We start from the raw sequence: 16,085 nt of genomic DNA on the forward strand, positions 1-16,085 counted from the left end.
ATGACAAAATATATTTCAATTGTTTCTTAAAATACTAAATTAAGGTTTTGGCAGATATGTTGCTGCACTTGTAGCAAAAATTATTTTTATTACTGTTTACAGCAACAAACAGAAGGAAAAGCCTGTAGATCATTAAAACAAAGGTTTATTGTTCAAAATTATTACTCACAGGTTTAAACACAAAATTAAAGTTAAAGGGGGAAAAAACAACAGGGAATATGAAATGATTCTCAACAACAATAAGATATTCAACATTAAATGTATTATTAAACCTACAAAAAGTAAGTTTAACTAAATAAAAAGCTTTATAAACTATATAAAACAAATGTGGTAAACATGTTTAGATGCTCATCAGGACTCAGTAGGACTATGTAGGTCTCTGATGGTCTTAACAGGACTATGTAGGTCTCTGTCTTAGCAGGACTATGTAGGTCTCTGGTGGTCTTAACAGGACTATGTAGGTCTCTGGTGGTCTTAACAGGACTATGTAGGTCTCTGGTGGTCTTAACAGGACTATGTAGGTCTCTGGTGGTCTTAACAGGACTATGTAGGTCTCTGGTGGTCTTAACAGGACTATGTAGGTCTCTGGTGGTCTTAACAGGACTATGTAGGTCTCTGGTGGTCTTAACAGGACTATGTAGGTCTCTGATGGTCTTAGCAGGACTATGTAGGTCTCTGATGGTCTTAGCAGGACTATGTAGGTCTCTGTCTTAGCAGGACTATGTAGGTCTCTGGTGGTCTTAACAGGACTATGTAGGTCTCTGGTGGTCTTAGCAGGACTATGTAGGTCTCTGATGGTCTTAGCAGGACTATGTAGGTCTCTGATGGTCTTAGCAGGACTATGTAGGTCTTAGCAGGGCGCGGCGGTCCTGCCCAGGCTCCATGGATGACCTCCGTCCTCCTGCTGCTCCACCCCGAGCTTCTTCCTGGTCCTGATCCGCAGAGACTCAGGTCTACCCTTCCTCCGTGTGACCTTGACCTCCTCTACAGTCTCCACCCTACGGGGTCTCTTGGACCTGGAGGTCCTGGACTCCCCCCTGATGCTACCATAACTCCTCTGTTTGATGGACTCCAGGAGCCTGGCCCTCCCGCTGCTGGTCGTAGACTCCTCCTCTTCCTCATCTTCACCCTCCTGGTCCTGGTTCTGGACTGAGAAGGCCTTCTCCTGCCAGCTGATGAACTCTGTCATACAGTCCCTGAGTCGGGAGCCCAGGTCCCGGTGTGTGACGCTCACCTGGCCTCGAACCTCCACCGAGGCCTCCTTCATGGTCTCGTACTGGTTCTGGATGTGGCCCACCTCCTCCAGGAGGTCGGAGGAGCGGAGGTCAAGGACGGCCATGGTTCGGCTCAGGAACTCTGAGCACACTGGATTCATCCGCTGCTTCTTGAACTTCTGGAAGGACAGGAAGTGGGTCATGGCCGTGAAGTGGACCGCTTTGGAGGCCAGGAGACGCTGGTACACGTAGACCACGTCATGGTGCCCGAACTCCACCGAGTCCCGGAGGAAGTTCTGGACGTGGATCCAGTCGTGGAGGCAGAACCGGATCTTTACCGGTGGATGGCAGAGCTGCGCGTGGTAGAGCCCGAACAGCAGGTACAGACCTCCGACCCGGATCTGGTAGCTGTAGGGGGGCTGGAAGTACTTCACCGCGGTGTCCAGGGTCAGCTTGGTGAACCGTCTCTGCTCCGCGGAGCTGTTTATACCCATGAAGACCTCCGAGAACCTCATCTCCCTCCACACCGCGGAAAACACCGAGTACCGAACCGAGTCCGAGTGCTGGAAGCGGGCCAGGAGCTCCCCCACGTCCTCCGCGAGGAGGCCGTCGAAGGAGTCCGAGTAGACGGGGGCAGTGAGTGGCATGGAGGGGTATGGAGACCACCGGGACTGGGAGTCTAACAGGTGTGAGAGGAGAACCAGAGCCAGGACAGGTGCTACAGCTTCATCCTAATCAGACACTACCACAGGTGACCACATGGGGGCGATAGTTCACCATCAAAGATACATTTGTTTCATTATTCAGTGTTTTCAATAAAAATAAACTTCACCTAAATAAAAATAAAAAACACATTTTAAAGAAAAAAATGTTTCATTTAATTTATTTTTCATTCTGTCATGGTAAAGTACGGAAGCGTATTGTGTTCACTTGGAAAGAAAAAATATTTTTTCTGTGTTTGGGGATTTTTTAATAGACAAATGTCCTACCATTAATATGACCCAAATACAAAAATAAAAATTACTTAAATTAAAAAATAAAAAATTTACAAGTGTTCAAATACAATTTTTGGGAGGTGTCAAATGATAATATCCATTTGAACACTCTTTTTCTTGAATTTAAAGTGTTTTTCACTGAAAATATTTGTATTTTGGATGTATTAAGACAAATCTACATTGGTACATAAAATTTTTACTGATTTCTAACCAGTTAAATTCAAATCTAAAAACGGTCCTAAATTAAAGTTTCTTCTACTTGATAATTTCTTGAAACCAATGATAAAACTGAATTCAGAGCTCAAATGCACCTACTGTAAGTGGGATGGATTTACACTTCTTTTTTGTGCTAATATTTAAGTAAATAATCAGCAGATTTTCTACAAACACTTTTCTTATTTGAATAATCAAATAAAACTGATAGGAATGCAAAAAGCATAGCTGCAAACACATTTATATAAAGCCCTTTTATTCATTTATTCTAATTTCTTTGTATTTATTGTCATTTTATATAATATAAAAAAGAAAACACAGGAGACTGAGTCGCTCTTCAGTTTTAATAAGACTAAGCAGGAGAACAGAAACAAAAAAAAGCATTTTTAACAGACAAATACCTTTTTACTTCTGAATGTGACCTTCAGGGAGAAAATGTATTTATCTTGCTCCGCTGGAGCCAAATTAAACCTTAAATGGACACATTAAAAACATAAAAAAGGGGGGAAACAAATCAGAGTTTTGGGGCTTTCAAAACAACATGTTTTAAAGAAACAATGATTCAAAAACAAATTAACTCAATTTGAAGAAAAATGTTGAGGCTTGGATTAAAAAATGAGGTTTCATTCATAAGATGATCCCAGTGATGGAGTTTGACTTCCTGAATCACCTTAAAGTTGAAAAGAAAGCCCATAAATATATATTTAATTGTCCTTTAAATATATTGTTTAGATGAATTCATAAGAAACGGCGGCAGAGGTTCTTGTTCCATCTGATCAGAAACAGAAACACTAAATTAAATTGGGTTTTTCTTCTTCTGTGGTGTTGACCTGCTCCTCTCTACCAGCCTCCTTTCCCACCCTTCTTCTTCTTCTGTGGTGCTTTCTTGCGCGTCGCTCCAGACGCTGACGGTTTCTGCTGCCGAGGAGGAACCACGCCGCTGCTGCCGGCGGCCGCGGATGAACCGGACGCCGACCCAGGTCTGGGCGAGGTGGGGGGGGCTGCTGGCCGTCTTACTGGCATCACTACAGAGACACAGTCACAGGATTAACAAGTTTAACCCTTCGATGTCTGGAAATATCATCTACGAGACTAAAACAACGTGCTGGAAGCAGTGAGGTGTGACCACGTCATGTGATCGTGTCGTCATAACTGGTGACACGAGTTTGTTCCATCAGATGACAGCGATGCATTAGGGCTACATTACAATTACAAATTATAATCTGTGCACTCAGATTAAAGTCGCAATATTTCAAGATTAAAGTCGTAAATTAATGAGAATAATGTCATATTTTAATAAAATCGAAACATAAGATTAAAGTCGTAATATTTGAAGATTAAAGTTGTAATTTAATTAAAATAGTCTCTTCCTAATAAAATCGTAATTTTATGAGATTAAAGTGATAAAATTTTAACATGAAAGTCGTAATATTCTCAAAATATTACAACTTTAACCTGATAAATATTACAACTTTAATCTCTAAATTTTACCACTTTAATCTGATGAAATTATGACTTTATTCTCTAAATATTACGACTTTAATCTGGCAGTGGTCAGATTTCTTTTTATCTTAACGTGGCCCTAATACGCCACCGTACATTTGTTTTCAGCGCCGACATCATTTGTCATAATCAGCAGTGCTGTCAGACACCAGTCACAAGATAACACGATCACCACTAAACCCGCTACACCCAGCACCAGGAGCTAAGTTTAACGTGATTAAAGTCTAAAGCCTTTCCACTCACAGCTCAGCTGATGCTCCTGCTGTCGCTCCCTGCGTTCCTTTTCCAATCTGCTCCTTCTTCTTCCCCTTCTTCCTCCCTCTGTAGTACGAGCGCTCCCTCATGGGGAGCCACCGCTCAGGGTCGGGGGTCGCTTTGGGGTCGCAGTTTTTAGGCAGTTTACCTACAAACAAACAGAAATCAGTGCGATCGCATTGAATTTAAAATCACTTCTCATTTCAGTCGTCCATTCACCGCAGACTCACCTTTCTTTTTCTTCTTCTTCTTTTTAACGTCACCTTGGCTACAATAAAAGAACACCAACATGAGACATGACATCATTCTGAATGAATGTCGGTCACACTGCGGCAGACTCACCTCTGCTCTTTGGGAAGATTCTCTCCCACGACTTTGGCAGCTTTTTTCCTGACGTTCGTGGCTCCGTGCGAGTTCTCCAGCTCATCCACGTCTAGTTTGAAGGACATGGTGTCGGCCGAGGGCAGATGTTTGCTGAGGCTGCAGATGTGCGTTAAGCTCCAAATACAATGAGTTCAATTTTAAAGGTCGGACAAACAGTTTTTACAAAGTTAGAGATAAAAACTGTCCAAAAATTAAATTTATAGACCGTCTTTATGATTGTGTGTGTGCAACAACAATAATGCAAAAAATTATTAGTCACAATTGATAATATTGACTACAGAGATTTGCATCGACGCGTCCTTTAATGTTGTAAATTCATGATAAAATCAGCTTTCTGCTTCATTTTTGCTGCAGTACCATCCATGAACTGCTGGGTGCAGTGTCACTACATCATTTGAAGAAAAACTGTGCAGCAGAAGAAGAACCAACCAAAAGTCTCTAAAGTTTGGGACCATTTCACTGAAAACTTATACTACACACCTGAAGTAAAACCAACACCTGTGACATGAAACTAGCAGTAATACATGCTGTTTTATGGCACTTAAAATATTAGTATATTATGTACATTATATCAGGAATTTTATTTTTTCGAATTACTTTGGGAAAAATGTAATGAAAACTTTCTACCATGGGGGGGGCACCAAATATGATGAAGAGGTTAAAAATGACAATAATTGCTCAATATAGGCAACGTTAGGTGGAAAAGTGGTGGAAAGGGTTTATAAGTGCCGAAATAGTTTTTTAAGTGGAAAAAATTTGCAGAAAACACATTGATATTTGATAGAGTGGCAGAAATGGGAGTAACGTAGCAAAAATGCATGAAAAGGAGCAGAAATATGGAAAAACAAAGTGATGGCAAGTTTGGTGCAGAAAATAAGAAAAAATTAGTGTGAATTGTTAAAAAAAATATTCCTAGTTTCCTGAAGGCGTCTGGCGACCCCCTCCCAGTGTCCTTCAACCCCAAGGTTGAGAACCCCTATTCTAAACAGACAACATCTCAGAGAAAGGATACGATTTGGCCTTATTTGTGTCCACCAGAGAATATGCAGAGATCAGCTGAGCCAGCGTGTGCACGTCCTTGGGGTTTTGTCTGTTTAGAGAGAAACAAAAAGACTTTTACTCAAACGCAGACTTTACATCTCTGTTTGACCAAACGTGGATCAGAACAAGCAGCTCAAACAGAGCCGAGGGTCCGACTCACTTCCACAGCTGCTCCAGGTCGCTGATGGCCTCCTTTTTACGTCCGTATTTCAGCTTGAAATTAGCAGCTTCTCGAACCAAAGCCAAATGTGCAGCAGATCCAGGCTGTAGAGGAGAAAACAATGAAGATGTGTTCACGTTACATCATCATCATCGTCGTCGTTGTCTTTGATGCTGAATGAGATGAAATCAAAGAGTGAGTCCTGACCTGTTGGGACTGGTAATGATCTATAGCTTGTTTAAAGACGTCGATGGCGCTGTCGATGTCTTCTTCGTGGGAATACATCGTTACTAAAGCAGAAACCTGGAGATGAACGATACATGTTTAGCAGCTCAGACATAAAGAGTGGAGACATTTGTGCACAGCTCAGGTGGACATTTGCTCTCACCATCCCCGATTTGTGCTTGAACTCTTTAATGGACCTCAAGACGTCGCAGGCCTTCGTCACATGAGCTGAAATGAGAAAACAAAAATGTACTCTCACACACATTCAACACAGAAACTACAACATGCCCATTATGATGGACATCAGTGTAGAAGGTGTGCCGGTGCTACCTTGTACTAAATAAAGCTGCGCCATCGTCAGTTTGATAACAGGCGCACTCTCTGGGTTTTGTTCGGAAAATTGCTGAAAAACAAAAAAGAAAATTGAGCAAAGACACAAAATTAATACTTATACCGAATTTCCACTGGATGCGTGAAACGCATCAGCTGTGTAACTGCAGCACAATCTGCACTCTTTCAATCCCCACCGCCTCCATTATTGCTGCATATCTGTTGAGATCTCGCTAATTCATGCGTAGTAACATGATAATCTGAGTTGGAGTGAATACAAAGAACCACAAAACCATACAAACAGTTAATGTGTTTATTGTGATTCAACCATGGATATGGTCAATATCTACTGTATATGTGAAATAGGATCCAATCCCGCCTAGCGCCTGAAGAAAGCTGGAGGTCAAGGGGAGAAGGAGTGTGGATTTGAGGCAGGGCTCCCACTTCGATACTGCTTCTCTCATTGATTTTTTTAATAAAGTGCTTGGATCAGGCCAAACGTGCTGTCAAAATTGAGCATATGTGCTTTGTTTTCAGGTAGAGTGGAATTGCTCCCGCTAGAGCCAGAAAAAGTGGTATCAGCGGACATGTTTTATTCCAAAGTCCGAAAATGTGCTCGGTTTTTCGGCTAGAGTCCAAAATGGGCCCGCTGGAGGGTTGGTGTTTTCCTCTACCAGGGGTAACCTCGGTCAATGGGAGAAGGAGAGTGGAAGTGAGGCGGGACTCCAACTTTGATACGGCTTCTCCCGTATCTGATGTTTTATTCTGCCTGCGCACTACTTCCTGTTCCACACGAGCTTATTGCGTCCGGCAATAATAGATCCGCCGTCTGCAGAAACTTCCTGGTGATAAGAGATGAGACAACCTTGGCTGGCTGGGGAGCCGAAAGGGAGATAAGCAATGCGTTTTTGATACAGGCTATGTCAAATTTTAATAGTCTTACTGTCCTGGGTCTCTCTGCTGTAATCCAATGAGTGGCCTAACTACTACTTCCAAGCCGGGCCTCCAACTTCTGCCAATTGTTATCCATAACGCGTAGACAATCCTTAAGCAGCTCTTGCTTGCTTTTGATATCGATCAACACATGAGTCTGAGTGTTCAGAGCCCTGCTACATCCTTCAGAAATCACTGGCAGCTTTTCCAAAACAGTCGCCAGCGTAGTACGGACTTTTCGATAGATTAGAAAGCCAGCAGCTCCGATCAGCAGCATGCCTGCTATCATTATTCCAATCATGTAGATGTCCTCCATCTCTTCCTCAGAAAGGATGGACAGACACACAACTCGCCACTTATTCCAAGGGTCAAGTGCGTATCCAGCCGGAAAAGTCCCGCTTGGACATGCGGGTTCACAACCCCTGGTTCTTTTCGTCGAAAAAATCTGGTCGATAGCACTGAAAGACTAACTAATTAATTCCATTATTCCGGTTTTGGATGAGTTGCAGAGAGAGGCTCTTGTTAGGCTCACAGGACCAGACAAAGCAGCAGCAGAGAGAGATAAGAATGGAAGGGAGGGAGAAACAGAGAGTGCGACTGTCCTCATTGAGATCAGCAAGATTATTTTTGATTTATCATTCAAAACTGTAATTAAAATAAGGTTTTGTTTGCTGTGTGAGTCTCGTTTACCTGAAGCAGCTCGATTGCTCTGCTGTGCTGCTTCTCTCTGCACAGCTGAGCCGCCTGGATGAGGACGGGCTGAGGTTGACCTGGGTTCTGAGACTGAAGACCGGACGACAGCTTCCTGCACTGCTCGGCCTGTTGGAGAAAAAACATCAATTCTTACTCTTTGTGATGACTCAGCGCTAACTGTTAGCGTCCTGCGCACCTGGTTGGTGTACATGGCCAGCAGGGCTTTGTTCAGGTCGATGGCCTGTAGCTGTTTCCTTGCCAGTTTGTACTCAACGCCTTCAGTGTTCGTTAGCTTCACCTTTTTCTTTGAGTCGAACACATTTTGGTCCTGAAGGGACAGAGTTTAAATCAATGATGGGAAATACAAAAATAGAGGAATTCTAGGGAAAACGTGGAAGAATTTAGAACCCACCTTGTTTATTGTGATGATGTTGTTGGCGGTGACAGCGAGCAGCCCCACATCAGAAGGTCTGAAACAAACCAAACACATGATCAGAGCTTGAAATCTTTACACTTTAAAACAATGAGTGAATGATAAAACTGATTCGGCGATTTATCACAATATTTCATGGGGGTGCGGCATACGAGCAAGCGCCGCTGGCATGGAAAATTATGAAATGCATAACTCTTGGAGGGCCAAAATAGTCAAGTAAAACTAAAGTTGTTTTTTTAAATCTTTGTTACTGCCTCACTTTTAGGGGTGTGCCATCTAAGGGACCTCACGATTTGATGTCGATTCAGGGTGCTACGATTCGATTAATTAACGATTATTACGATATTAACGATTATCACAATTTTTTATGCATCTTTTTTTTCTTTCACTCACTTTGTGGCTATTTTATATTTTTGAACAAGGTAAATGTGTCAGTATCCATTCATTAAAGTAACAAATGTATCACTATCATCTTTATTTCTATCAAATCACCAATTTCAACAGTAATCATATTACAAAAGAAATGTATATATATATATAAATAACTAAAATATTAGCTTGTTCAGCTAATTCAATCTGATCTAACATAAAAGCTTATTCAGTAAATAAAGACTTCCAAACAAAACCTAAATGAGCAGCATAAATCCCACAAGACACTAAACATTTTGCTGTGCACAATCAAAACAGCTTTAAAAACATATAAAACCTATAATATCAGCTCTCATAACACTTATACAACTTGAGTTTTTAAATAAATAAATAAGGTGGATGAATAAAAGCTTACATACATGGACGGTTATTATGGTTACGTAAGCAAAGAATGCACACAGGCAGCATCGGGGGCAGCTAAAGGGCTGAAGGGGTCCTCAGGTAAAGACGGAAGCATCCAGAGTATTAGAGGGTGCGGCTGATGTATGCGTTTCTCAATTATGCAGAATTAAAAAAAGTTAAAACAACCTGTGCACACCTGGGAGTCCCTTTTGTGTCCAAGTGTGCAACAATTATGACGACGATCCCGATTAAAAAAAGGGAAAAAACAACAGGTAATACCCCTCACGTTGCTAAAAACTGAACGTAGGGGGCGCCATTGCTATGTAGGGGAGTAAAATTACAACGCTGGGGGGCCCTATGCTCAAGAGCGCTGGCGAGAACCCGGCCGTTTGGTATCAGAATATATTGTGACATGCAAATCGTCAGATTCATGGCAATGCACAGCCCTAATTAATACGCGCTACCAGGGGTGTAAGAATGACTCAACCATTGATTTGATTCAAATTAAAGATTGGGATTTAATGATGCACTGAACATTTTTCAATTTGAATACATAGTTCATATTTCGTAGAAAAAAGCAGATTAGTCTTAATACATCTTATTCTTTTATTTAAAATGTCAAGATTTTTTTTAACCAATATGTATTTCCTTCTCATAACATTTGAAGATTTCAAAAACTATTCCTGAAGATAGAAAAAACTTAAACATTAAACACAAAAAGTGTGCCGCCCCTTAATGTGCAGTGATTGACATTTTTGGTACAGATACTTACAATGTCAATGTGAACAAGGGCAAAAAGTGAACCACCCTATTATAGACCTGTACATTATTATTTAATGTGTGAGTGGGGACAAGTTAAACATTTTATTTATTTTATATGGTGCATTGTTGGAAAGTCAGTGCTAAATAAATATTGATTTATTCTTTGAAGTATTAATATTAATTCATACAATTGCAATGTTTTGATTTTCGTGACATTAGTACACATTCAGAGCCATAAATACAATGGGAACAATAATTTGAGTAATGATTTTTTTTCGTTTTTCAGTCTTGGCTTTTTTCATTTTCCGTTTTGGACAAAAATGTTGATTTCGGTGCATCCCTAGTAACGCCTAAACAAACGGCCATATTGCAGTCACAGCACCCCCTATTGATTAATCAGAGTATTGAAGCACATACTGTGCTGTATTTATTTGAATCCCCTCTTATTTGCAATATCCGTACATCCCTACACGTTACAACAGTAGTTCACACTTGCCATTTCCCCACCGTTGTCATCTAAAATTAAATGTATGCAGATCTGCTTTTGTGAGCTGTCGTCGTCATGACGACAGCGTGACTCACTTGAGCTTTATGACCTGGTTGTAGAGCTGCAGAGCCTCGTCTGTCCGACCCTGGAGCTGCATGATGTACGCCATCTGAGAATGGATGACGGCCAGTTCCGACTCAATGTCCTCCTCTGTCACGTCCTGGAAGAGAAACAACAAGAGATATTAACTCTCATCTACAAACTTAAATATATATATATAAAAATCTAGCATTATATTTGTTCTGCTCAGAATGTAACAACAACTGGAGCCAATTATACATTAACACAATTTAGTTTTCCTTATTAATATTTCACCATCACTACAAATCTTACATATGTATAGAAGTAGATTTGTGCCTTTATTATTCAATTTAAAAAAAAAAAAAAAACCTTTTCAATACAAATAAATTTACCTTATTCAAAAATAAATATTTTCAATCAAAGAAAGAAGGTGTTCAAATACAAAAAAATATTTGAGACCCAAATAATTGCATTTGAAGACTTTTTGGTTGAATAACAAAAAGACAAAATACAAAAATGATGACTTTAATCAAAAAAAAACTTTTCAATAAAAACAAACATTTTCAAACTCAATTATTTGGGTCTCAATTTTTTTTGTTTGCATTTCAACACTTTTCTTTGATTGAAAATATTAATCATCTTTTAATTGTTTTTTTTTATTGAAAATAGTTTTTGTTATTGAAGTGATTTTCTTTTTTGAGTGAAACTTTTTTTTTTTTTACTGATTGAATAATAAAGACACAAATCTACCTCCATACATATGAAGCTAAAAAAGAAAAAACAAACAAACACTCACCGAGTCTTCAGACAGCGACACTCTGCAAAGTTCTGTCAAAGCAAACATTCATCCATCATTGAACAGATATTTAGTGAAACATTAGGAAGCTTCAGTGATTAACGGTGTGTAAACAACCTTCTGCTTGCTGTAGCTTGTTCAGAGCCTCCGTCAGCTTTCCTTGGCCAATCAGAGCGCATGCTGTGTTGTAGCAGAGCTCGTACGTGGACTCAGGAAGCCCTAAATCTTCCTACAGGAAGTGGAAGAAGAAAACAAACTTGAATCGCAACATGTGTTCAGAGCATTAAAACATGCAATTAAAAAATAAAAAATAAAGGAATATTTTTCAGTCATCATTTGTCTACAGTCCCATTTTGTAAAATAAATCGTGAGAGAATCGTATCGTGAACCCAGTATCGTGAATCGAATCAAATCGTATCGGGAGTTGAGTGAATCGTTACATCCCTAGTATGAAATAGCATTTATTTCATTTTTTTTTTTTTTTACACGTGAGAACAAGTAAATGGTAACTAACTGTAATTGAAGAAGCAATATAAAAAAACAAGTGGTATGTTTATCAAACTGTCAAATTACATTTTTCAAAAAAAGTTTAACTTTTACTTTGACAACAGATTCTGATTCTGTTAAGTTTTTTAAATTCTTAAAAAAAAAAACCCACATACATCTATAAAAGTGCTCAGTATGTTTTATGTACATACAGTGCAGGTCGTGAGGTAGTTTAACAAAGTCTGATGTGGTTCACTGACACCTAGTGACCGGGCGTTTAAATATTTTTTTTGTTATAAAACATAATTTAAAAAATCGATTTGGAAATTTTTTGGATCGATACGATAATCACGTGGTGAAATATCACGATATATCCCTGAATAGTTTTTTTCTTACACCCTTAATGTGTATATTGATTTAATGATAATAATAATAATGCATCAATTTTATATAGCGCTTTATCATAGACACTCAGTCGCTTTACAGAATTAAGGCATTATTCTTTCACTTCGCACTTAGTGGTGGTAAGCTACTGTAGTAGCCACAACTGCCCTGGGGCAGACTGACGGAGGCGAGGCTGCCATAGTGTGCCATCGGCCCCTCCGACCACCACCACCAACACTCACTCACACACTACATTCATACTATTTATTTATCTGTGTCTTAATGCAGCGCGTGAATGAAAGTCGTTGTTTTAACAGAATGAGCTTTCCTTACTGTCGGTGCGTTTTCCCACTGACTCATTGCAGCCACCACAGCAGCCAGGTTGGTCTTCCTCTCCTCCTCATACTCATCCTGAGAGTTACGGATCAGGTCCGTGTACACAGACTTGCACTCATCGTATCGTTCCAGTCGGTACAACTGGACAGAGGAAAAATAAAAAATAATACAAATGGTTGGGTTTCTTAACTGTAGTGGATGTAGTAACAAAAATAAACCTTATCTAAACAAACAATATGTGATGGTCACCATCACCAACCTTTCTGAAACTGCCAGCTATTTCAAACCTATGGAATAATCCGAATCCTTGTTTTAATCACAAATAAAATGGGTTAAAAGTAACCAAAAATGGTGGAAAAGGTAGTGAAATGGAATTTTAAAAAGCAAGTTGCAAATTAGAGTGGCCAAACACGGACAGAGAAAGTGGTTAAAAAAAAAAAAAAAAAAAGGGTTTAAAGTGTCAATATTGGCTTAAAAGTGGCAAAAATCGGGGTGGGGTGGTGGGGGTAATGTAAATTTAAAAATTACTATTGCAATAACACATCAACAGTAACGTCTCACGACGTTAGTTTAAACAATTAGTTTAAACTGTCAAATAATGGGCATGAGAAATCGTTAATGTTGTTAAATTAGCAAAAAATAAGCATGAAAAACGGTGAAAAGAGGTTGAAAGTGACAATAATGGGTCAACATATGTGATATTAGGTGGAAAAAGTGGTAGAAAGGGTTTATAAGTGATGGAATTGTCTTGAAAGTCAGAAAAAATGTGCAGAAAAGGCATTAAAATTTGATGAAGTAGCAGAAATTGCATTAACTCATTCAGTGCCAGCCATTCTCAGATTTTCTACCACCCCTCAGTGCCAGCCGTTTTTGAGCATTTTGACTGATTTTAAAAACCCACAGAATATTTTCTACTATGACTATATGAAATATGACACCAGCCGTTGAAAAGAGCAAGTTTTACACAAATCTTCAGTTTCAGAGCAAAAAGCTGAGAAAAAAGCCTTTTTCTAAAAAAAAAAACCCTGTCAGTGACTTTAAAGCTATTTTTTTTGCTTTAGTGACAACTCTAACACCTGAACATTGTTTCCTTATATAAAACATTAAAAAAAAAACACTGAAACAGGGCTTTTGATGGCAAAATTATTATTATTTATCTATCTGGGTCAGAGTTGAATGGATTTCTTACTGTATTTTGGCATTCCTCCAACTTTCTCTGTATCGCAACCCCAAGGATGAGAACCCCTGCAGTAGACAATGAGTGTATAGAATGGGTGGGAGATGTTCCTCACCACTTGTCCATAAAGCTCCTTCAGTTTGTCCGTTTGTTCTGAGGCGCTCTCGATGGTCTTCAGAGAACTCTCCACTCGGTTCAGTCGGTACTCACAGTACGCCTTCTCAAACACAACCGCACTGAAACAAAAACAAAACAAACACTCCAGTCAAACGTCGCTCAGAAAACATACAATTTGATGCAACGTTACAGATATTTAAGTGTCATTGATGGACAGGGTTGGGGTCAATTATAATTGTAATTGTGTAATTGGTAATTAATTACAATTATGATGTGATTATATTTGCAATTGTGTTCAGATAATTTACTTGGAAATTTTAATTAACATGGAAATTTTATAAAAACTGACAATTACAATTAAATTAAACCTGTGGAACCATGTCACAGTTATGGCTTAAACATACGTAGTTAATTATTAAAATATCTTTCATATCAACTTTTCCTACTACCTGTCAGTGAATCTGATTACTTTACCATTTAAAAAGAAATTGAAATCTATGGGTATACTGACAGAAAAAAACCAAAAAAATATTAACATCAGTATTTTCATTCATTAAGAAGCCTAACAAGTAGGGCTGGGCAATATATCTAGATTCAAGTTATAGCAATTTTTCTATTTTGGCAAAAATTACATCGCCTATATCATATGTATTTTATAACTTATTTTGTGTTAAAACAAAGCATGAAAAGCTCAATTAGATGGATTTCTGAGTGTGTACTAACCATGACCTTCCCCTAAACAATAAATGTGTTAATGTTAATAAATGTGTGTGTGGCATTTTGCATCAGCAAATTTAACCCAGATTTGTTTTTCTGGTCAGACTTTATTTGAATGGAAAAATATTGAGATTTATATCATATATTGCCATTTTGGAAAAACAAGGAAAAAAATGAAATATACTGTACACAAAATAAATAAATAAATAAATAAATATAACCTGAGTTGAAGATACATATTGCACATAGGAAAAAGTGAGTTGAAATGTCCAGTGTGGGGGGGATTCATTTTTCATTTTTATAAGAAATATATACTGTAAATTGGAACATTTTGAGATTTTAATATTTACCATTTATTGTTATCACACAAAAGTACAGAAAATTGGTACCGTTGAGTACCAATATGGATTCACAGGTAGCGTCTTTACCTGCCCAGCACTTTGGAGTGTGTGTTCATCACATTCAGTGCCTCCTTGAAGCTCCCGGTCTGCACAAGACAAACTACTTTACAGTGAAGAGCTGTCACATCGTCCCTGGATTCCTGCAAAACTGCCACAGAGAAAGAGAGCACAGAAACTAGCATTAACAACTTTTTTTGTTTCAATACAAACAATACAGACAAACTTTGACATCAAATATTCAAACAAAATTCAGACTGGTATCAGCCAGCTCTGCATAACAGTCCAGAATCACAACGTATTACATCACATTAAAAAAATAAAAACAAATGATTAACAAGCATTAATACAACTAAACTCCAAGCTAAACGTGGCTTTATATTTTGCCAGAGAATAAAATAAAAGCGAAAAATATTAAACTGTGGGTAAACTGATGGCTCATGTTCAGCAAATAGGGACACGTCAGTAATCTGAGAAAACCAATTTCAGGGAATGTTTTAATCATTTACGCACACCAAACACACTTTCTGAAGTAGTAAAAATATGTTGATATTAGGTCACTATCTCACAGAGTGCATATTTGAGGAAATTAGAGCACCCAAGTTGATCTTAAACTGTTTTTATTCAACATAGCGCACGTTAGCTTAGCGTCATGCTAACAGCTCCCATCCAGCGCAGTGATATGTGGCTCTAGAATTATTCCTTCCATTGGGAAGTTTAAGTAAAATCTTGTGAAATGAATACACACTCTTAGCGAGAGCTTTCAGAGCCCTAGTGTAGTCTCCGTTCTGCCCGCAGCGGTTCACTTCGGTCCAAAGCGAGGCCACGGACAACCCGCCGCTCGCCATCTTTACGGAGAGGACCACGGTCACGGCGGAAGTAGACGATCGTCACTTCCGGGTCAAGAATACCGATTAGGATGAAAAAATAAAAAAATAAAAAACATCGAATGTACATATCTTGTGAACAATAAGATATGAGTTAATACAGTCATAATTATGAGAAAGAAAGTCATAATTATGAGATAGGAAGTCAAAATTATAAGATGAAAAGTCATAATTATGAGATAGGAAGTCAAAATTATAAGATGAAAAGTCATAATTATGATAAAATAATTTAAATATTTCTGGAATTTGAAAAAAACAGTACTTTTGATTCGTAGGTACAGAAATAACTTCTACTTCAAGATTTTAT

At 38.8% G+C, this 16,085-nt stretch overlaps 2 protein-coding genes across 2 annotated transcripts; both read right to left on the reverse strand.

The window, feature by feature from the left end:
- Window positions 1–687: 687 nt before the first annotated feature.
- On the reverse strand, window positions 688–1,949 carry LOC114471456 (snRNA-activating protein complex subunit 1-like). Its single transcript, XM_028460278.1, has one exon. The coding sequence runs from the start codon at window positions 1,859–1,861 to the stop codon at window positions 851–853; it is 1,011 nt and encodes a 336-aa protein (XP_028316079.1). The 5' UTR covers window positions 1,862–1,949; the 3' UTR covers window positions 688–850.
- Window positions 1,950–2,752: 803 nt separating this feature from the next.
- srp72 (signal recognition particle 72) lies at window positions 2,753–15,795 on the reverse strand. The gene is given in 20 exon segments (XM_028460277.1): window positions 2,753–3,421; window positions 3,423–3,447; window positions 4,169–4,328; window positions 4,411–4,448; window positions 4,523–4,660; window positions 5,577–5,654; window positions 5,766–5,869; window positions 5,973–6,068; window positions 6,154–6,218; window positions 6,321–6,393; window positions 7,944–8,072; window positions 8,143–8,274; window positions 8,359–8,416; window positions 10,495–10,619; window positions 11,277–11,308; window positions 11,394–11,505; window positions 12,480–12,623; window positions 13,775–13,895; window positions 14,922–15,042; window positions 15,640–15,795. Coding segments are annotated over 20 exon segments (2,010 nt in total). The 5' UTR covers window positions 15,740–15,795; the 3' UTR covers window positions 2,753–3,262.
- Between the last annotated feature and the right edge of the window lie 290 nt (window positions 15,796–16,085).

This window comes from Gouania willdenowi, chromosome 10, assembly GCF_900634775.1.
Source record: "Gouania willdenowi chromosome 10, fGouWil2.1, whole genome shotgun sequence".
Lineage (NCBI taxonomy): Eukaryota > Metazoa > Chordata > Actinopteri > Blenniiformes > Gobiesocidae > Gouania > Gouania willdenowi.